The sequence below is a fragment of the Neovison vison genome, chromosome 11, assembly GCF_020171115.1.
Source record: "Neovison vison isolate M4711 chromosome 11, ASM_NN_V1, whole genome shotgun sequence".
Lineage (NCBI taxonomy): Eukaryota > Metazoa > Chordata > Mammalia > Carnivora > Mustelidae > Neogale > Neogale vison.
Window position 1 is genome coordinate 64,777,662 of NC_058101.1, and position 23,238 is coordinate 64,800,899.

The following is a 23,238-nucleotide window of genomic DNA, read 5'->3' on the forward strand; positions in this document are numbered from 1 at the left end:
CTCGAGGTGATAACTTGGTGAGGTTTGGGAAGTAGAGCTGCTGGTCAGCCTGGGCAGTCGCCTGGCCTGAGGCTGTCATTGAGTCTCGCAGGTGCTTGTGGCCATGGCTCGTGTGCCCGCAGTGCCTGCAGCCCCCCAGCAAAAGCGCATTGCGCATCCTCGTATCTGAGTTGGTGGTGTTTCCATGCTGTCTAGGGCCACATGTACCAAAGCTGTTTTCTCTGGTGGTCTACTGTGGAAGTCAGCTTTGATAGTATGTATTGATTGTGTCTTTGCATGCTGACTTTTGACCGTAACTCATTCTGGATGATAATAGCATCGAAACAGTGATAAGTAACACTTAGGGGGGTTCTGAACATTGCAAGCAGTGAGGCTGTGCTGAGTCTGTAGGCCAGACCCCCGAGAAGCTGGTCAGTGGTCACTAAAGCTGAGTACACTCCCGGTGGCTATGCTGTCACAACCGGCCCCGGCCCTACCCACGCGGCCTCCGCCTTACCCCGGTTCCATGGAGGGGAGGCATTCAAGGACACCTGTAGGCCTTTGGGAGGATTTTGGCTTTTCCTCTGGGAAGTGGTAAAGTGTTGGTGAGTCTGGAGCAGAGGCTAGTGTAACCTGACGTCTCTGCTGCTAGGACCCTGTGGACTACTGCACTGACAGGGGCCTGACTCTGAGAAAGTGGCAGTCTGGAAGGGAGAGGACCGTGAGAATTAGTGGGATTCTAAATGCATTTTGAAGGTAGAGCTGACAGGACTTGATTTGGAGTGGAGAAAAGGGAGGAATTGGGGAGGATAGCTATGGTGTTTGGTCTGAGCCACTGCAAGAATACAGTTTTCAGGGATGCCTGGCTGGGAGGTTCAGTCACTTGAGCATCTGACTCTTGATTTCAGCTCAGGCCATGATCTCAGGGTTGGGACATGAAGCTCTGCGGGGGCTCTGTGCTCAGCAGAGAGTCTGCTGGGGCTCCTCTCCCTCTGCCACTCCCCCTGCTCACGTGCTCACTCTCTCAAATCTTTTTATTTTAAAGATTTTATGTATTTGTCAGAGAGCACAGAAGCAGGGAGAGTGTCAGAGTGAGAAGGAGAGGCAGCCTGCCTGCTGAGCAGGGAGCCTGACCGCTGGCCTTGATCCCAGGACCCTGAGTTCATGATCTGAGCCGGAGGCAGGTGCTTCACCATCTGAGCCACCCAGGTGCCCCTCAAATAAATCTTCAAAAAAAAAAATTATGCGATTTTCATTTCTGAGGACAGGAAATTAGGGAAAAGACACAAATCTGTGGGTGGAGGTATGAATAGAGCTTTGAACGTGAGCTTGGTGGGAAGAAGGCCACATGGAGACTGGGAGAGGACAGTTGGGTGTGAGGGGGTTGCTGCTGAGGCTGCATGGTTTGCGGGGAGGTGGAGTAACAGACCGGTGGCTTGTCTGTGTGTCTCGCCCAGACCCGGAGAGCTCGTGTCTCTAGGGTCAAGGAGGAAGCTGAGTGAGTAGGACAGTGGAGAGCACGAGGCCTGCCAGGCACAGGCTTGTCTCCACACTCATTGGTTGTGACAGTGGCAGGTGCGGGCCTGATGGGGCTAGGTCTTCTGATCTCTCTTTAGAAAAGGTAGGAAATTGTGGTTTTTACAAGAGAGTCCTGAATATCAAATGTCGAGAAGTGAGGGTATGGGAAAGGGAAGAAATGGGAGCTGCTATAAATCTGTGGCAGGGGTAGGGAGCGGGAGGGCCAGCAGGCGACCTGTGAGGGTGGTGGCGTGGGTCATCAATCCAACTGGGTGCTTGAGGGGGGCTGTCGCCCCCTCCCCCAGCCACAGATGAGGCAGAGTGGAGTTACCTTTTTCAAAGCCTTTGTGAATCACGTTATTTGATCATTACTTGCAACAGACGCTGCCATCCTCTACTTCTTAGGACAAATTGTAACTGCTTTTTGTCCATCTTTCTAAGATGTGGGTCTTGTCCTCCCCTGACATGTGGTAGGCATTTGGTAGTACCCAGTGGGTATTTCTCTGCTCCCCTCTACCATATTCTGGAGAGCAGGTATAACGAGCTGGAGGCAGCCACGGGGTGGGTTCTTGTAGCTCTTCCTGTGGTCAAGGATGGGAGTCGCGGCCCTCGTGCAGATGCCTTGGCAGAAACAACTTTTTGTTTGGGTTTGGGGTTTTTTGTGTTTTTGGTTTTTTTTTTTCTAAATCTTTGAATGGCTGTAGGCCAGAGATGTCTGTTCTGTCTGCATAGTGCGTGCCTCATCCTCCACTTCCTCCTGCATCACAGCTAGCCACGGCACGTGTTTCTGTTCCTTCCCTGGCCACTGAGGCATGAGCCTGGGAACCCTGGTATCAATTCTCCGTTGTCTCACCTGGTACCCTTTTGTTTATTGGCTTAACCTTAACTTAGTTCTGCATTTTAAAAAGGCTTTTAAAATGGAAGTGATTCTTTACAGTTTATCATCACCAGTAGGTTTCCTGCCACTCATCTTACAACTCTGCTTTAGAAATTCCAAGTCTGGGGCGCCTGGGTGGCTCAGAGGGTTAAAGCCTCTGCCTTCGGCTCAGGTCATGATCTCAGGGTCCTGGGATCCAGTCCTGCATCGGGCTCTCTGCTCAGCAGGGATCCTGCTTCCTCCTCTCTCTGCCTGCCTCTCTGCCTACCTCTCTGCCTACTTGTGATTTCTCGCTCTCTGTCAAATAAATTAAAAAAAAAAAAAAGAAAGAAAGAAATTCCAAGTCTGAGGGGTACCTTGGTGGCTCAGTCAGTTAAGCATCCAACTCTTGATTTCAGCTCAGTTCGTGATCTCAGGGCTGTGAGACTGAGGCCCTCATGGGACTGGCTCTGCTCTGGGCATGGAACCTGTTAAGATTCTCCCTCTAAAAAAAAAAAAAGATTCTTTCTCTCCCCACTCTCCCAGCCCCCCAGCTTGTGAGTGCACTCTCTCACTGTCTCTCTAAAAAAGGGGGGGGCACCTGGGTGACTCAGTGGATTAAGCCTCTGCCTTCGGCTCAGGTCGTGATCCCAGCATCCTGGGATCGAGCTCCATATCGGGCTCCCTTCTCTGCGGGAAGCCTGCTTCTCCCTCTCCCATTCCCTCTCTCGCTGTGTCTCTCTCTGTCTAATAAATAAATAAGATCTTAAAAAAAATAAAAATCTGAGATCTGAAAATTTGTAAATGAGTTCTGTCCATGTGCAGGGTATGGGTATTTGGAAGTGTGTACCTTGGTTACTGGTGCCTGACCAAGTACTCCAAAACTTAATGACTTACACTGATAGCTGTTTTCACTTCCTCACAGCAGTGTGGGTCAGCTAGGGCTCAGCTGGGAGGTTCTGTTGCTGGTCTTGTGTGGGGTCTTACGCTCTTGAAATAATATGGCAGCTGGGACTGGAAGATCCAAGATTGCTCTCCTCACTTGGTCTCGTGTTTCTGCGGGGATCACTAGCTGTGACCTCCGTGTGGCTAGTACATGCCTCTGTACAGGCAGGTGGAGCCCAGGAGGTAGCATTCCAGGAGCCCATGCATTACACCCGCTGGTGTTTCACTGTGGGCAGAACCTCTGGTGGGTGGGGTGCCAGGAGATGTGGCTCATCGGAGTCCCCAAAGTGCTACGCTTTCCCTGTCCTGATAGGTACTTTCTGGAGTGATGGAACCAGGCAGGACACCAGGCACCCAAGATGAGATGAGACGCCTTAATGGAAATTGCAGAGTAAAAGTCAACAAATTGATGGGTGAATGAATCCCTGTCCCTTTCTTCTGTCCATCTGCCGTGGTGCTGAAGGTCAGCGGTGCTGTGAAGAAGAGACATTCAGGGGACAAAATAATGTCTTCAATTCTAAACATGTAACAGAAATGAAGACGCTCAGTAGAAGGGAGTAGAAGGGTTGCCAGGAAGAGAGGAGGGACACCCCCAGTAAGTAGCACAGGAGCACTGTGGGAATGGTGGGGAGGAGAGAAGTTGGGGCTGGTGTAGGAAATGCAGTAACAGCCTACAGGACGTGCATCAGCCCTGGTGTCATCATTTTCCTGGTGTGGAAAGCCACAGTCACATGGTGAGCCCTGGGATGACGTGCAGACCCGGTCTTTTTGACTCATGCGTTCCTGCGTGTGAATGGAACACTCGTGTGTCCTTTTGGTTAGTGACCACGGGGTCGGGGTGGGAGTGCCTGCCCAGCAGTTAGGGAGTATCCGGTTCAAATGATCTCTCCATAGAAGATGAAGCTTTGAGATGGAGAGATAGTGATAGAAAGCTTTGAATGTGGAGAGGAGAGATAACGGACTGTGATTGCCTTTGTTTCCCTCATGTTGAGAAGGATGTGCAGTGTGGAGAGGATAGAGAAGGACTGAGCATGTTGTGGGAAGGGAGCACATAAAAGAATTTCTCAGAAGCAGTAGGACAGTAGCTGCTGCATCCGACTGTGGCTTGGACTCCAGGGGCATGGCTGTGTCTGCTGCTCCACCTATGGGCTCGGCGAGGGAATGTGGTCGTGCCAGGACCCTGGATTCTGGAAGAATCCAGGGAACTTGGGGTGACCTGGGTCAGGTTAATTATCTTTCTTACTCCTCCAACGTCCAACTCAAAGCAGAGCAAAATTTAAAGGCATTTTAGAAGCAGTGAATCCAATCCATTAATGAGATTTTGGAAAATGGAAAGCATACACAAAATCTAGAAATGGCACCAACATTGGTGCCTCACAGGCACATCCTCCTATTGTCTGTCCTCGGCTTCCCTGCCACCCAGTAGGTATGAGGCCGGGTGGGAATTCAGACCCGGCCCCTGGGACCCCAGGGCCAAATACATGCCACTTGGCCATCTTGTCTGAGTGGCAGGCACTGTTCCAGTGTCTGCTCTGGGAGGACAGGGCCCTGTCTCTCCCGGGGTCATGCCTGGCCCCATGCTCATGACCATCTATTGACCAAGTGAGCGCTAACCCTGTGGGTGCCCGTGCACGTGGACACTAGCCAGTCTTCGTGTGTGCTCCCCTGGGTCCGGATTTGGAGGACAGTTGCTTGCAGCTTGGCATGCTCTTGTTTTTTGGTGGGGGTGGGGGTGGGTGCGGCATTTTTACGTGTTCATTTGATGCTGGGCAGTGACCGTTAGTTGATACTGCTTGAAAAAGCAGTTTATGAGTTCAGTGCTAGAACAGTAACAGTGTTTTCACCTGCAGCATGTTGTTACTCACAGTGTCGCTGTTGCTTTATTCCCTTTTCTCTTTTAAGATTTTATTTATTTATTTATTTATCTGGGGGAGAGAAAGAAGCAGAAGGAGAGGGACAAGCAGACGTGGGGCTCGATCTCACGATCCTGAGACACGACCCGAGCCAAAACCAAGAGTCAGATGCTTAACTGACCGAACCACCCAGATGCCCCTGATTTACTTTATTTCTTAAGATCCGGTAGGCTCGGGGCGCCTGGGTGGCTCAATGGGTTAAGCCTCTGCCTTCGGCTCAGGTCATGATCTCAGGGTCCTGGAATCGAGCCCCACATCGGGCTCTCTGCCCAGCAGGGAGCCTGTTCCCCCCACACACACCGCCTGCCTCTCTGCCTACTTGTGCACGTGCGCGCGCACTCTATCAAATAAATAAAATCTTTAAAAATAAACCTTAAAATTAAAAAGATCTGGTAGGCTCTCTATTTTTTTTTTTTAAGATTTTATTTATTTATTTGACAGAGATCACAAATAGGCAGAGAGGCAGGCAGAGAGAGAGAGGAGGAAGCAGGCTCCCTGCGGAGCAGAGAGCCCGACGTGGGGCTCGATCCCAGGACTCTGGGATCATGACCTGAGCCGAAGGCAGAGGCTTTAACCCACTGAGCCACCCAGGCGCCCCTAGGCTCTCTGTATTCTTGAGTGTCCTCAGGATATGCTATACTATGGACATATTAAAATATCTAATGGTTTATATCATAATTGGGAAAGTAAATGGCATTTCTCATTCACAGCACCAGATTAACCCAGCAGAATGCCTGCTGGCAGATGACCTGGTACCGTGCTGCTTGGGGTACCCCTTTTTGTGTCTCAGTTCACAGTTATAGCCCCGCCGTCAAATGATTATGTGTAATCTAAGTAGGCTGCTGCAGGAGTCCAGGAAGGAAGGTGGAAGCCCTGGTGGGAAGAGCTGGCCTTTCTGTGGAGAGTTAAGAAGTAAGCTCACTGGTTTTTTTCCCCTTCATATACGAGAGAGCAAATAGATCTACTTCCACACTGCATTATGACCCAGAAACAACTCAGCTGGAGAGATGTGTGGGTGCAGTTTCCCAGACAAAGCATGAAGCATGGTATCTCATCCCTTGGTTCTCATGATTTTCCCCAGACACTGTGGAACAGCCGGCAGGCACCGCAGGGCCCCAAACGGGGCTGAGCAGGCGATCCCTGGAGGCTCGGCCTTCCTCGCTGGAGCCTGGCACCAGGTTTAGAAACACGGTGACATAGGCTTGCTGTACTGAGCAGCGTGCAGCAGGTGGCGTGTCAGCTGACGCCGGGCTGGGTTCATCGTCGGGAGGGAATGCAATAAAACAGCCACGGCGAGCACACCTTGCACGCTATGGTAAGCGGAGGCTTTCTGATGGGATTGTGGCGGCCGAGCAGGGTCTGTGACTAACATTTGCTGCGTGGTTTCTGAGTGGTTTTAAGGGCAGGATGGCTCTTCTGTGGCCCGTTTCCCTGTCACCCTCTGGCCTGTCTCCCCGCTAAAAGCTGTGGTCTGCCGTGGATAGGATGTAACTGTTCGTGTCTACCATTAACCATTCCCTCTGTGCTCTGTTTCTTGCTGTTCAAATTGGAGCTATGTGCTTTCTTGTTTAGGGTATCTCTGAGACTTGTGCTGAGTCATTTTGAGTTGAGTGAATGGGGAAAAGTTCTATTTTTAGCCCCTCCAGGCCCCAGGAGGGCAGCCACTTGAGCAGAGTAATGGGCACCTGTCTGGGTCGGCCCACCTAAGACAGACTCACTTCCAGTTTAAACACGACTTTGACCACTGAATAAAGGGCCTCAGAAACGCGTTTGCTCCTCTCGTACCCTGTGAAGGAATTTTCTTTCTTCCTTGAGAAAGGGAAAAATTGTTGAAGTTGGAAAGTCTACATAGTGGAAGATTATTTTTCGTGCCTGTTTCCAGTATTCATTTTTCTTTCAACTTTGGCTCTTTTGGTTATCTTCCCCATTTCAGGCTCTTGCGCGTGGTGTCCTCAGCTGCCTACCCCCCACCCCATGTGGAGCCTAATACCCTGTTCGTGACCTTTCAGAGAAAACAAAGCTTTCACGCTCATGCACGGCTGTGAATGCTGTGCATTGCTCTTTCTGTTGCCGTCACCAGTGTTCACTTCAAAAAATAAAACACTGGCCTTCTTTTCTCTAGACTGTAAGCTCCTAGAGGAACCACATGAGATTTCTGTGATTTTTCCTCCTGTGTGTTGAATCTGGTACAGGACCTTGCTCACATAGGTACCAAGTATTGTTCTGGCTGGTGACTGATTTCTAGCCATGCGATGGGTATGAGGGTATGTCAGCTGCATGGCCAGTGAGATGCTAACCCCCCAGGAAGACCAGCCGTCCTGGGAGCCCTATTACTGTTTGCACATTGTATCAGTAAGCCATTGACCGTACTCGGTTAATAAAATATGTGTGCTCGATCAGAGCAGCAAACCTGGAGTGTTTCAGCTCTTATGTAGTTTGTTGATTTATTTTAAAGCTTTATTTATTTGACAGAGAGAGAGCACAGCAGGGGGGAGCAGCAGGCAGTGGGAGAGGGAGAAACAGGCTCTCCAAGCAGGAACCCCGATGTGGGGCCCAATCCCAGGACCCTGGGATCATGACCTGAGCTGAAGCAGATACTTGACAACTGAGCCACCCAGGCAACCCTCTCGTGGGGTTTAAATATTACTAACATATTTCATTTAGAACATGGGAGATTGGTCACACCTTTGTATGAAAATAAGCATGTCCAAGGGCCTGGCAATGAAGTAACATGTATTTTTGTTGTCATGCAGAGCTCTGGCATTGAGACTTTAGTGGAGGAGCTCTGCTCCAGACTGAAGGACCTTCAGAGCAAGCAAGGTGAGTGCAGCCTCCAGAGCCCATCTGCATGCAGTGGGCTGTGGGCCCCGAGGGGTGTGATTCCAGAGGCGCTAGAGTCGGCCAGAGACAGACAGAAGGAAGTACGTCTTCGTGTTCAGTGTGTCGCCTTGCCATCGTCACGCTGTGCCTTCAGCTGTTAGGGCTTCCGGGTCACCCTTAGCAGTCACTTGTGGATAGATCCCCGCTCTCAAAGGAGTATATTAATTCACAGGTGTTCTTGTTGGGGGCAGGGGCTGGGGGGCACGTTTTGTTTCCCCTTCACATGGAAGCATGGGAATCAGGGGCAATATTTTCTCTTTCCCACCCTGGCCTCCCTGTTGGCATCTGCCTGTTGACATCAAGGCCTCCAGAGGTGTCGTCTCTATTTCAGGTTTGAAAGGAACTTCTGCCTTCAATCGGGTTTTTTGGAAAGGCAGCCTTGAAGCTCATAAAAGTCATTTTGACACATGAAGCCTCCTAGCTTTTTGTGGATACTTTTCTGCAAGCGCTTGGAATGAGAGCTGCATATTGAGGTCAAGGGTCTTGGTCTTGTTGTCCTCTTCATGGCCATTTTTGCTGCCTGCCAAGCCTTGAGCCTTGCTGAAGAGTTTGTTTGTAACTGAAGGGCTTCCCAAGGGCTGAGCTGAGAGCTCGGCCCTTTGTTTTAGTTGACTCCACAGCCCTTGCTTACCTAGATGTTGGAACAGAGAGCTGATTATAATGGTCTTTCTTTACAGAGTAGTGTCAGTCCAGCATGAGTCCATACAGAATCCATGGGTGCAGAATTTTGCGAGGATCTCAACAGATGTTCTCTCCGTCTGGCAAAATTAATAGAGGATTTCAGTCTTTAATCTGGTGCCTCTGGAGCACTCAGTCAGAGATGAGACAGACAGCTCTCCCCTCGCAGCCCACCATTAGTGTGGTTAAGCTAGAGAATTCCATCTGGGGCTGTGAAGAAATGGATTTTTATTAGAAAGACAGATGGGTATAGAGTTCTTTTTCAGCCATAAAGTCTATATAAGTTCTGATTAAAGTTACTTTATTAAATAGATATAAGACATATCTTTCTGAATTTTTGTTTCGTAACAGAAGAGAAGATTCACAAAAAGTTAGAGGGGTCTCCCTCTCCAGAGGCAGAATTATCCCCTACAGCAAAGGATCAAGTGGAAATGTATGTAAGATTGTATTCAGTAATAAAGTGTGCATTTGTTAAAATCAGACCATAACTGCTGCGTGGTTTACAGTTTTTCTTCATTGTCTTGTATTTGGTTCCATATTTGATAATTCAGGAAATGCTCATTGAGCATTTACTATGTGCTTGACACAGAATTCAGATGTGAATAAAATGGTCCTGTGCTTAGTACAGAATCAGTACTTGTGAGATGAATGAATGGAACAAGCAAGGTTATTTACAGTCCACTCGCAGGCTGTCACTCCAGTGCCTGGAGGCGGCTGTGAGAAAATATGGGCATCCTTGTTTTACATACAAGGAGACCACATTCTCCGGCTGATTACAGAGGAATGTGGGCAAGTCATTGACCTTGTCAAGCTTGTTTCCTGAAGATGCTCTTTGCTGTTTTTTTTTGTAAATAGTTTGTAAAATTTGCTACACTATAAGCAGAACTTCCTTCTTAGACGTTTTATTGAATCTTCTGAACTTCTGGAACTTAAGGTGAACATAGCTTTTCCTGGCTGGTAGGGACCTGTGCTGTCCCATGTAGTCTCCGTAAGCTGCGTGTGGCTATGTAGCACTTGATATGTGGCTACTATAAATTGAGATGTGCTTTAGGTGTAAGATTCTCACCAGATTTCACAGACTTGGTTAAAAAAAAAAATGTAAAATACTGCATTAATATTTTTAAATATCCTGTGATGCGTGGAGTGTGTAAGCCTGATGATTCACAGATATGTAACCCCAGGGCTAATAGTACATTATATGTTAATATTAAAAAAATACTTTTAAATATCAATTACATGCTGAAATAATGTTATGGATGTATTTGGTTAAGTAAAATACATAATTGAATTCAGTTTCACCTTTTTTTCTTACACTTTTAATGTGACTTCTAGGACATTAAGAATTCCATGTGAGGCTCACATGTAGGTCTGTTAGACAGCTCTGGTAGAGGCTGAAAAGGAAAATCAAGTATAGGCCCTTTAAAAACATGGCCTTTTATCACTTGGTGTATGACCTTGACTGTTGCCTCCAGATGACAGTCCCCTTGGTAGGCAACCTGACTCCAGGTTCTTGCTTTGGCAGTCTGTCTTGCTCTGAAATCTGCGATGGCTACCAGCTTCTTGGCAGATTGGAAACAAGTTCTTGTTTTCAGTCCCTCTAAAAGCAGCCTCCTCGGCTTTTCCTGCAGTCACTGGTCTCCTCGGATCTTGTGTCCGCACACGGGCGCCCATGCCTCACAAGTAGTGGCCCTAAGCTACATTTCCAGAGCGTCCAGGCTGTGCTGTGGGCCACTTGTGCTCAGGGTTCTCAGCTGCACCAGCATCCTCTTTTTTGACCACTTGAACGCCCTGAATAATCCCTCCTGTTTTCTGAGGGCCTCATGAGAACACGTGGGGACTGACAACCACGTAATATCTCAGCTCCTCTTGTACATTAATTCCTTCACTCCTCCCAGCTCTGTGAGGCAGCTAGTAGTATTCTCTGTACATCACAGGCCACAGAGAGGTTATGTCACGGACCTGAGGTCACACAGCTGGTCAGGGTGGAGTCAGGGTTCACAGTCGGGGAGCACGGCTTCAGAGCACATGCTCTTGGCTCTAAGCTTCTTCTGTTTCCCCTGCTCCCAGTGGCCTCGGGAGGTAAGTCCTGTCCTCACCAGTGTGCAGCTGAGAATGTGGACCGACACATCAGTTAATGAGCTGGAAGTCACATGTTTAGTAACTGACGTGAGCTGAGATGCAAGTGCAGGCATTTCTTCTCGAGGTGACGTTCTTTCCACCATATTGTATTTGTCCTTCGTGACTTCTTAATTAAAATGACAACTTTAAAGATAAGAACTGTCCTCTTCCCTATTTTCTAAGTATTTCTAAATTAGTGCCAACCTCAGTGCTGAACGTAAAGGTGCTTGATACACAGGACTAAACATAAAGTATATTTTACTGTATTATTCAATTTTTTTTTTTTTTAAGTTTTAGTCTGTGGATGACGTAAATGTTGACCGTTAAAGTGAAATACCCCGTCGCCCCACCTGGGAGGGAATGTTGTTTTGTTCTATCTTATACATCTAAATGCCTGCTTTTGAACTCTGTCCTCTGTTTTTCAGGTACTATGAAGCATTTCCGCCACTGTCTGAGAAACCAGTTTGCCTGCAGGAAATCATGACTGTGTGGAACAAGTCTAAAGTCTGTTCTTACTCTAGCCCTTCTTCATCATCCACAGCCCCAGCAGCTAGCACAGATACATCCTCCCCCAAGGACTGCAACAGTGAAGGTGAAGTCAGCAAGGAAAGAAGCAACGAAGCGCCCAGCACTGTACACACGAAAATCCAGAGCAGAAGTAAAAGTGAGAAGGAGAACAAATTCAGTAATGGCACAATGGAAGAAAAGCCTGCTTTGTACAAAAAGCAGATCCGACATAAACCTGAAGGAAAGATTCGCCCTCGCTCTTGGTCTTCTGGCTCGAGTGAAGCAGGCTCAAGTTCAAGTGGTCATCAGGGAGAACTAAAAGCATCCGTGAAGTGTGTGAAAGTCAGACACAAGACCCGAGAGATTCGCAACAAGAAAGGGCGGAACGGGCCAAGCAGGCTCTCGCTGAAGACTGGCGACAAGGCTGAGAGGGGAGTGCATGCGGTGGGGAGCGGTGGTGGTGGGGCCCCCATCAAGCCGCTGTGCCGGCGCGGGAAGAGGCCCTTAAAGGACCCGGGGAGAAGAGATGCCGGCAGCGCGGAGGGAAGAGATCTGTCCCTGGAGAGCAGAAACGACAGAGAATATAAAGAGGAACCACTGTGGTACACTGAACCGATTGCTGAGTATTTCGTTCCTTTGAGCAGAAAAAGTAAACTGGAGACCACGTACCGAAACCGACAGGATACGAGTGATCTGACGTCAGAGGCGGTAGAAGAGTTGTCAGAATCTGTGCACGGTCTTTGTATCAGCAACAATAATATTCATAAAACATACCTCGCAGCAGGTACTTTCATTGATGGTCATTTTGTAGAAATGCCTGCGGTTATCAATGAGGATATTGACCTCACTGGGACCTCGTTCTGTTCTCTCCCAGAGGACAACAAGTATCTGGATGATATTCATCTATCAGAATTAACACACTTCTATGAAGTGGATATTGATCAATCCATGTTGGATCCTGGTGCCTCAGAAACAATGCAAGGAGAAAGTCGGATTTTGAATATGATTCGACAAAAAAGCAAAGAGAAAACGGATTTTGAGGCAGAATGTTGCATAGTGTTAGATGGAATGGAGTTGCAAGGGGAACGTGCAATATGGACAGATTCCACCAGCACTGTGGGTGCCGAGGGATTCTTTCTGCAAGACCTGGGCAACCTGGCTCAGTTTTGGGAGTGCTGTTCATCCAGCTCGGGCGATGCCGACGGAGAGAGTTTCGGCGGAGACTCTCCAGTTAGACTCTCTCCGGTCTTGGACAGCACAGCACTCAGTCCACATTTGCTTGCTGGCAATCAGGAGCTCTTTTCAGATATTAATGAAGGATCTGGCATAAACTCGTGTTTTTCAGTGTTTGAAGTGCAATGCAGTAATTCTGTTCTACCATTTTCGTTTGAAACTCTCAACTTGGGAAATGAAAATACGGATTCTAGTGCTAATATGCTTGGGAAAACCCAGTCTAGATTGCTAATATGGACCAAAAATAGTGCCTTTGAAGAAAATGAACACTGTTCTAATCTTTCAACAAGAACTTGTAGCCCATGGTCCCATTCAGAAGAAACACGTTCAGACAACGAGACATTAAATATTCAGTTTGAAGAGTCCACTCAGTTTAATGCAGAAGATATTAATTATGTAGTTCCTAGAGTCTCGTCAAATTATGTAGATGAAGAACTTCTAGATTTTTTGCAAGATGAAACTTGCCAGCAAAACAGTAGAACGTTAGGAGAAATTCCTACCTTAGTTTTCAAAAAAAAATCGAAACTAGAATCTGTCTGTGGTATTCAGCTCGAACAAAAGACAGAACACAAAACCATGGAAACTGCCCGAGGGGGTGGCGAGAGTGGTCCACGTGGCGGCGGCTACAGCTCAGGGGTTATTAAAGACATTTGGACAAAGATGGCAGACGGGGGATCTGCCGCGCCGGTGGACATAGATAGAGTTGACGAGGAGTTGTTCCCAGCAGACGTCGGTAACTACTGCTGCTGCCTGGACGCCGAGGCTGAGGCTGAGAGCCTGCGGGAGCCCCACAAGGCCGTGCAGAGGTCCGAGTATCGTCTGTGGGAGGGACAGAAGGAGAGTCTGGAGAAGAGAGCGTTCGTTTCCGGGGCGCTCTCGAAGGTGGACGGGGGCGACTACACTACACCCTCTAAACCCTGGGATGTGGCCCCAGACAAAGAGAACACGTTCATTCTCGGTGGAGTTTATGGAGAGCTCAAGACCTTCAACAGCGACGGGGAGTGGGCAGTCGTGCCACCCAGTCACACCAAGGGAAGCCTGTTACAGTGTGCGGCTTCCGACGTCGTGACCATAGCTGGTACGGACGTCTTCATGACCCCAGGAAACAGCTTCGCTCCCGGTCACAGGCAGCTGTGGAAGCCCTTCGTGTCATTCGAACAGAGTGATCAGCCGAGGAGTGGGGAAAATGGATTAAATAAGGGATTTTCTTTTATCTTCCATGAAGACTTATTAGGAGCTTGTGGTAACTTTCAGGTTGAGGATCCTGGGCTGGAATATTCCTTCTCGTCCTTTGACTTAAGCAATCCATTCTCGCAAGTTCTTCATGTGGAGTGTTCGTTTGAACCTGAGGGGATTGCCTCTTTCAGCCCTAGTTTCAAACCGAAGTCAATCCTCTGCTCTGATTCAGACAGCGAAGTTTTTCACCCCAGAATCTGTGGCGTCGACAGAACACAGTACCGGGCGATTCGGATCTCTCCTCGGACTCACTTCCGCCCTATTTCTGCATCCGAGCTGTCCCCGGGAGGAGGAAGTGAGTCAGAATTTGAATCTGAGAAAGATGAAGCAAATATTCCCATTCCTTCTCAGGTTGATACATTTGAAGACCCACAGGCAGATCTCCAACCACTGGAAGAAGATGCCGAGAAAGAAGGCCATTACTATGGAAAATCAGAGCTGGAGTCTGGAAAATTCCTCCCCAGGTTAAAAAAATCTGGCATGGAAAAGAGTGCTCAGACATCACTGGATTCTCAGGAGGAATCAGCTGGGATTCTGCCATTGGGGAAGCAGGATCAGTGTTTGGAATGTAGCATGAATGAATCTCTGGAAATTGCTTTAGAAAGTTCAGAAGCTAATTGTAAAATAATGGCACAATGTGAGGAAGAAATTAATAATTTTTGCAGTTGCAAAGCAGGTTGTCAGTTTCCTGCTTACGAAGATAATCCGGTTTCTTCGGGACAGCTGGAAGAGGTAAGTGGTTGTCTCTGTGTGCTGGTGCTTGATAGAAGTTGTTAACTGGCCTCGAATGCAGGAGCAGCTGGATCAAGCAGTGGAAGATAGGGTGAAATTATTGGGAAATTACCTTCAGTGTCTTAAACTTAAATGCTTATGATTTTACATCAGGACTTAAAATGGGTTCGATATTTATAAATTGGAACTAGACCATAGACCTCTTGTGCAGAGAAAAGACATTTTAAAATGATAAGATAGTAAGAGTCTGTCTTAATACGCACATACTGTGCTTCAAACCGAGTACCCTGGCATTCCGGCCTTCGAAGCGGACGGATCACAAAGTGGCTGTTCACCCTGAGGAAGGCCCTGTGCTCTTCGGAAGCAGAGACAGAGGGCCTCTTTGAGGTAGCAACCCATCCCACAGTCCCCGAAACACAGATTAGTTTAGGACTTAGGTTTTACACGCAAAATAAGTTACATCTGTGTGGAGTTCCCTGAAACAGATGGTGGTATGTGTAAAAACCCCCAGTCCCTGTGCATCAGAGGAGCCGCTATGGGACCTACAGAGCTGAGACCCACTGTGTACCAAGGGCACCATCCTAAAGCGCCGCAACTCGCACGTTAAAATGAGGCTAATGGTGGTAGTTTTGTGAATGGGAGTCATTATACCCTCTGACGACTTCTGAGACGTGGTTTGAGGTTAAATGGAGCGTGCTGGAACTACCACTGAAGGTGCTAACAACCTGTTTCACAGAAAAGCGCAGCGATCTGCCCATTTCTCAGCCCATACTCGATCAGCAGTGCCTGGCCTCTGTCCAGGAGCAGCTTAGTGAAAAGACTGTTGGAGGTGCTTGGAAGTCATGCTGCCTGTGACCTGAGAGCAGCTGAATGTCCTCTCTCCTCTCCACCCTGGTGCTCGTTCCCCCCACCTCTGCTGCTGCTAACTGCTCCCCAGACAGCGAGGCTCTCTTCAGGCCGCCCCCGCTTTTGACCTGCATCCTAATGCCTCCTCTCTCCCTTTCCCCGCCCCCTCCCACATCAGAACTAACGCCTCCCTTCTCTATTCATGTCCCGTGCCTCTTCCTGTTGCAGTGCCTGTTTCATGAGTCATCATGTACTTTCTCTCGTTGGGTTATAAGCTCCTGATGGAAACAGACTGTGCCTTCGTCGCTTGCGGGGCCAAGTGCTTTGGGGGGTCCTGAGTGCGTGTGGTGGGAGGAAGCCCCACAGACGACTCAAGGGTCGCTGCTCCAAGGAGCCTGCCCAGAGAGCCTTCGGAGGGGGGCGTCATGCACTGGGTCCCAATGAAACACTGAAGCTGAGCTGCCAGGAATGGGAAACAATCATGTTGTTAGCCTTCCTCTGTTTGTTTGTTGTCCCTGCTTTGTACCCTTAAATATTCCTTTGTGTACCTTTGTATTTCACCTGGTTCCAGATTGGAAAGAAGGAAAAAGAGGGAAGATGTGAGATTCTACATCATACCAGTCCATATTCCTTCACTTTCTAGTGTGTTGATGGATTTATGTGTTATCAGAATTCCAGGTTGTCTTGGAAGGTCTCAGCGGCTAGAACGGGACGCAGGGATGTTGTGGGGTTGTCAGCCAGCGGCCTGCTCCCGGCCCCAGGCTCTGGGTATCGGTGCTCCGGTGTAGAGCTGGGTGGAGCTCACGTCCTGAGAGACGGGAAGGCTGAGAGCCTGAGCCAAAGGGACAGCGTGGGGGCCGGGCAGGGACCAGAGTGACGATGGTGTCTGCCTTGCCACTCTCACACCGCCTGGGCAGTCCAGGCAAGCTCCAGCGAGAGTCATCTTCCCCCTTTTTCTGAGAGAGGGCAGTCTGGGAGCCCTGTGGTAAAGGTCACTAGTGCAAGGCCACCTGGCTCAGAGCAAGTGGACCAAAATGTAGGAACTCTAGGGGCACCTGGCGGGTGCAGTTGGCAGAGCCTTGACCCTTGATTGCAGGGTTGTGAGTTCCCAAGCCCTGTTAGGTGTGGGGTTTACCTGAAAAGAGAAAAGTTAGAATGTAGGAATTTTAATAGAATTGGTGTCCAGAAGCATGGATTCTTTTCAGAAACTTAGTTCAGTCGGTACAACAAACATTTTCTGATTACCCGTTACATGCTCATCACTAGAGTAGGTGTCATGTACAAACAGGTCCCCGTCCTTACACTGGAACAAGTCAGTCTAGTTACAAAGACTGCTTTGGAAGTAGTCATTTACTTCAACTGAAGTAGGTCATTTATTCACCTGGTTCTAATGCAGACGTTAAGGGAGGGTGTGTGTACCGTGAACAGGGTGTTCTGTGGCAGCTGCAAGCCAGTGCGGCTTTCCAAGGCTGTTTATGTGTGTAGAGGCAAAGATACATCCACATATGTTTCCTCTTCTGTTTCTCTTCTTGGAGAAATGGCATTTTATTATAATCAGCCTTTCTGATTTTCTGTGTCCTGTTCCACTGTATGGACAGATGTACTAGGGTTTATCAAACCAGTTCCTTACATTTCAGGGCATCTGGGCAGATGTAGTTGGAGGGAGCAGGGGAGGTGGCATGGTGGAGGTGACCCACGCAGGCGGCCTTGGGAGCCCAAGGAAGCCGTCTTAGCAGTGAGCATGAGTGTGAGCGCAAGCGTGGAGGGACACTTGTGGCACACACCTGGGGTGGCTCACTCCTGGGGTTGCACACATCCGAGCGTCCCGGGGCAGAAGGGTGAGGAGGCGGCAGGGCACTCGAGGCAGAGGGACCAGCATCAGCAAAGACGAGGGGGCATCTGCCAGTGGTCAGTTCTTGGCTTCTGAAATACAAAATGGGAGGTGAGGAGCAGCACAGTGTGCCTCCCGTGTCTGTGCGTAAGTTTGTGGTGTAAGGGTTCTCCTGGTCACTGACCTGTTGGCACTGTAGCGGCACATGTCCAGGAGCATGGAAGAGCAGCAGAAAGCTTGGGCTGCCTTCTGGAGTTTGCAGTCCAGTCCCGGGGAGAAGGCCGTTTTGCCCACAATTTGCAGTGGCATCAGAAGGCTCTGATGAGTGGAGGGGTTGGGGGGGCCCATCCTTGGGGTATGGCACCTGGCCCCCCCGTGCCAAGTGCTGTGCCCACTCTGCCCTGGCACTATTATCCCGCTGAATGCCCACAGTGACCTTCTGTGATGGGTTTCTTTCCCCCTTCCCGGACTGTGAAGGCCACATAGGCCCAGAGGGGTGGAGTCCCTGCCCCTGAGCCCACCGTCAGGGACAGAGCCTAAGTTCTTTGCTCTGCTTTGCCACGCAGCGTCTCTCATTGGTCTCTGGCCCTCTGCAGCTCTTCATCTACATGGGCTGGCTTTTCCTTTTGTGACCCAGGTGGGTGGGAGCGGACTGTGAGTGAGGGGCACTTCTCTGTGCTCTTCCCAGAGTAGAACTCAAAGAGGAACAGCAGGGACCTTTGTCTTCCCAGACCCAGGAGGACTTAGTAAGCGTGTAGGGAGGTGCCCCCTACCCAGCTTCCAGCTTCTAAAGACTTTCTGGTATCCCGTCTTTGCTAGAAAACATTTCTGGTCAGGCTTTCTGGCTTAAATTGTTGTCTTCTCTGTTACTTCACGATTTCATTCATCATTGAGTATTTTTGGGGAGCATGCCCTGTCTGAGTGCTGGCCTGGGTGTGGGGGACCAGCACAGAGCACTGCCCTGGCTGGGTCACATTCAGCGACAGCCCGTGGCCTGTCACTCATTGTGCCGGTGTGCCCGCATCTGGAGAGGGTGGAGAGCTGGCTCAGGGCTGCAGCGCAGTGGGGCGCCTAGAGGACTGGGCGCAAGAAGCCGGAGCTCAGGGTTGGCTTCTCGGTGAAGGTGCTGTCTGAAGACAGGCTGGCAGGTGAGAAGGCGAGCCAAGCAGCTGTTGAGGGAGAGGGAGAGCGGCACAGGGACAGCAGAGCCCAGCCCCGCCCATGGCTGTGGCCTCATCTGGTTTCCTTCCCTCCATTCCCTGTCAGCCAGACACGGGAATCCGTGCATCCAGAAGAGGCTGTTTAAGCAAAGCATGGTCACTGCTGCTGTGCAACGATGTCCTAAGATGATGCATGTTCATCAGGGGGGTACTCCGTGTAGCACAAAACAGGACAGAGAACTCTGCCTTGGGAACTGACTTTCAAGGGGAGGATGCAGAAAATTTCCTAAAACTAGAGCAGAAACCGGCATGACTTGAACAGGATGGGGGCAAGGAGGGTGGAGGACTGTGGGCCACATAATCAGAGAACTGCGTCGGGGGAGAGCCTTTCCTTCAGGCTAGCGGACTCAAGCATCCACTTTGTGCAGGCCCTGTGCTGGAGACACAGAGACAGTCAGGGCATGGGCTCTGCCCTAACGGGCTTCCTGCCTCTCCCGCTCTACTCTTGTCTAGCTTCCTCTCGTTCATGCTGACCTCTCCAGCCTGCTCTCCCAGCCGTCTCCCACACCCTGCGATGAGTTGTCTCTCCCTCCCTTTCTTACCCTTGCCCCAACTCCCACGGTCTTGGGACAGGGTCGCACGAGTAAACACTAATCGTTGCACAGCTGCTGGGGACATTTTCTTTTGCAGGTAGAAACTTGCTGCCTCCAAATCCATCTGCCTGCAGTGGTGCCTTTGGGAGGAGGGCACCTCTTCTGTCCAGGGAGCCCTCTTGCTCCTTCCAGATAGTGAGAGTAGGTGCGCCTTGGAGAGAAGGCTTTTCTGGAAAAGTCTAGGGGTTTTGTGAATTATATGCTAAATGCAGTTAAAGTCCTTCAACTAGCCATGGACCTTGGCTGTTGTGGCTTTGTTTGCATGAAGCTGAGTCTTGTCCTGCTTACATAACAGAGGGGTGCTGACTACTGTTGTTGGAGGAAGCTGGGGGAGAAGGTAGTGAAGTTAACTGGCCACGCTGGGTACCGTTTTCCTTCAGTGTCTCACTTAAGAATATTTCTTCCTGCAAAATTATGTGAAGTGAAAAAAAAATGAAGGTTTGAGATGTTTCCTATTAGTTAAATAATAAACTCATTGAATCAAAAAGTCTTTTACCTGTAAGACAGTTCACATGTAAGAGAAGAACAAAGTCCTGTCAGAGGACTGACAGTCATTGTTTGCTAAGAGCACTCAGGTTTTAAGCTTGAACACATGGTGAGAATGTCTTCTGAAGCAGGGGGCGCAGACGGGGTCCACAGGCCTTCTTTGGCTTGAGTCCCAGCATCCTCTGGTTCTCAGGAAAGCACATAATGGAGTTAAAAAGCCATGGAGGTTGGTAATTCTGCCTCTTCAGTTTCTTTCATCCTGTGCTGTCATCTTTGACTCCTTCCTGCAGAGTGTGTGAAGAAGAGGGTCCTCTCTCTTCCCTGGAGCGTCTCATACCAGTGGACACTTAGGGTCGCCCTTTTATTTCTCTGCGTTTCCCAAATCTAGAAATTTGCCTTGTCTTGGATATTAATTGGGGATATTTTGCCTTGAAAGGGTTTTGTCATGTCTTTTTTTTTTTTTTAACTTTTTTTTTTTTTTAAAGATTTTATTTATTTATTTGACAGAGATCACAGGTGGGCAGAGAGGAGGAAGCAGGCTCCCCACTGAGCAGAGAGCCTGATGCAGGGCTCAATTCCAGGACCCTGGGATCACGACCTGAGCTGAAGGCAGAGGCTTTAGCCCACTGAACCACCCAGGCTTCCCTTGTCCTGTTTTTTAGAGATCTTCATTCTCAAAAAAACTTCCTTTATATGTTATGAACACTTTTTTTTTTTTTTTTAAGATCTTATTTGAGAGAGAGAGAGCATGAGTATGGGGTAGGGGCAGAGGGAGAAGCGACTCCCTGCTGAGCAGGAAGCCCAGTGCGGGGCTTAATCCTGGGACTCTGGGATTGTGACCTAAGCCTCCCAGGTGCCCCAACCCTGAGGCCTTTTGAATTTACTTCGTTGGGGCACCCAGCTGGCTCAGTCAGTGGAGGATGTGACTCTTGATCTCAGGGTTGTGAGTTTGAAACCCACATTGGGTATAGAGATTACTTAAAAGTAACATCTAAAAATAAATAAATAAATTCACTTGTCTAGAACAATATTAAAAATGAAATTCATCAGTTTAAAAATCCTGGATTTGTAGTTCCTAGTTAATAATATTTGAATTTTCTCCTTTATCCTGAAAGTTTGTAAACTTTTTTTCATATTTGTTTAACCTAAACAGTTTCCCGTATTGAACACTGATGTTCAAGGAATGAATAGGAGTCAAGAAAAGCAAACCTGGTGGGAAAAAGCCTTGTACTCTCCTCTCTTTCCTGCGTCAGAGTGTGAAGGTAAGGAGGCCTGTGTTAGGTCATTGGTTCATCATTTGGATTTCTCGTCATTAAGAACAATACATTCTTTCACTGTGAATAGCAGTTCGCCAGGCACTTACCAGGAGGCTTCTGGGTGGTGGCATTGTCAGGCCCCGGGGACGCAGAGATGAGTGAGGACTGGAGCCAGCCCTTAGCCTAATGTGGGGAAAGGCATGGAAATGCATAAAAGCAGGACTGGCCTTTACCAAGACCTGTTCAAGATCTCTGTGAATCCTGGGGAATATTGTGGGGGGATTTTCAGGAAGCCACCAAGGTGGGGAAGGTGGGGATGGCAGACCCCGTGAAAGGGTCAGGTTGCAGGAGGGTAAGAGGGTCTCTGGGCCCAGTGTTCCCAAGTGGGCCCAGCTGGGTGGTAACTGAGGCCAGAAGGGCAGGCAGGGAAGAAGCCTGGCTGGAGGTGCGGGAGTACCGCTGGTATGGGTGGAGTGTGGTATGCAGGAAGGGACGGCCACTGAGAAGACAGCAAATTGGAGGCTGTCAGGTCTGTGTGTGTTTTAGGACAGTACTCGCAGCAGAGTGGAGAAGGGATAGAATAGCTCTGGTACCAGCTGGGGTTCTGGACCCCTGGTAAGGGCTGTCTGGGAGGCCTGGGTCAACACCTTGCTTCAGGCCCTGCAGGGGTGGTATGGGAGGACAGCATGGAGAGGTCTCAGTCGAGGACTCCAGGGCCTCAGGGGTGACTCTGTGAGGCGTGAGCAGCAGGAGGGGGTGGAGGGGCACCTGCAGGGGGCAGACAGAGCAGGAGCACATTGGGTGAAGGGGATTTGGGTCTGGGAGCCTCCTGGGAGGACATGCCTGGCAACTATGAAAACTCCGCCAGCCTGGTGGGGAGTGAGGGGTTGCCGTGGGCTGTGCCATCTAACAGTCTCTGCCATCGGAGCTGGAAGTGGCACATACCCCGTTGGTTAGTATTCACACGTGCACGTGTCCGTCGTGTCTCCCGGTTCATGTAAATGACCGTGGAGCCCGTGGCGCTGCTCACTGCCTGCCATGTTTGGCTCGGTCCAGCTCTCGGGCCGCCAGCGCTGGCCTCCCTGTGCAGCCTGGCCTTCACCAGTGGTGGGGGTGCTCTTTGCTTCTCTCTGTGCTGTGAGCCCCTGAACGCCCTCGCCAGAGCCTGCCTTCCTCCTTCCCAGAGGTTTGCTGGGTCAGAAAGAGCACAAGGCGGAGTCTTCATTTTTAACGTCTTTATTTAACTGCATTTATTAGAGAGCGGTCATTCCGCTTCTGAGCTAGTATCTGGGCTGCCTTCTCTGGTTTACGGTGCTCCCAGGCTTTCCTTTGATGGAGGCTCCACCGTAGCTTTGGGAGGCAGCAGCACTAGTTTACAGATAAGGAGGCGCTGAGACTCCGGTCTGACGGTTCATCCAGAATCCTGCACTAACTGGCAAGCTTAGGCTCGCATCCAGACCATCTTCCCTCGGTTCCCAGGGAGGCGCCAGGGTCAGGGGAGTCCAGATCTGGCCGTGACCTAGATTCATTCTGTATACCCGGCGAGTGTCTAGTCGCCGGTGAGTTTAACAGGAATGCAGCTAAGGGAGGCCCAGTGCCCCAGAGTGGTGCAGCCAGACGGACAGGGGGAAGTGGCAGTAGGCAGCGCTGGGGGTCCAGAAGACCAGTCCCTGTGAGGGTTTAGGATGGCTCTCAGATGCTGAGTTCAAGCTTCATTAGTGTGTCAAGGGCAGCCTTAGTCTGGTTTCTTGTCATTAGTTAGGAGTCAGTCCTGACCTTTAGCCTGGGTCCTTAAGGGATGGTTAGTGCATGGCGCATGTTTTGATGTGAAGTGACAGAGAGACTCTCAGTGGGTAGATAATGGCCACCAGGCTTTGGAATGACTTTCGCCTCACAGCTATGCATTAAATGCCTGTGCAGGTACCTTGTCACCATGACATGACCAGCCTCACTCTCACGGCCTGTGGGGGTGGGGCGAGCTGTCTCAGGAGCAGGTTGGCCAGGAAAATGGGGAGCCTCTTGCCCTCTCAGCACGAGTGACTGGAGTCTCTTGTAGCCTGGCTGGGGGTTAATAACAAGCCCCGTGAGTCAGGGGTGACTTGGCAGCTCCCAGCCTCCCTGGAGAGGAGAGGGATCATCTGTTTTTCTGGTAAGGCAGGAGGTGGAGACTCGGAGTGAGCCAGCTGATCGAAGCACCCTGCTGCCGGGGCGCCAGTCTGAGCCCTGCACCCTGCCACCTGTGCCTTCATGGATGTAGCCACATCCGGTGTTGTTTATGGGCCTGCCTTGTGCCAGGCCCTGGGGGCCCTCCTGATGAGCTAACATCCCAGCACCAGCAGAGGGAGTGAGGACATGAGCCCTGTGGCAGTGGGGGCCACCTGCAGTGGGAGATGCCCGGGCAGCACCTCTGG

The 23,238-nt window shown here is 49.9% G+C and overlaps 1 protein-coding gene across 3 annotated transcripts in view; it reads left to right on the forward strand.

Annotated features, from left to right (window-relative positions):
- The window catches only part of KIAA0232 (KIAA0232 ortholog), an 81,282-nt gene that overhangs the window by 52,000 nt on the left and 6,044 nt on the right, over positions 1-23,238 (forward strand). For all 3 annotated transcript variants that reach the window (XM_044267831.1, XM_044267832.1, XM_044267833.1), the window contains exons 4-7: positions 7,965-8,031; positions 9,121-9,202; positions 11,313-14,595; positions 20,725-20,833. In XM_044267831.1, the coding sequence (XP_044123766.1) occupies positions 7,965-8,031; positions 9,121-9,202; positions 11,313-14,595; positions 20,725-20,833 (3,541 nt within the window). The remainder of the gene's footprint in view (positions 1-7,964; positions 8,032-9,120; positions 9,203-11,312; positions 14,596-20,724; positions 20,834-23,238) is intronic.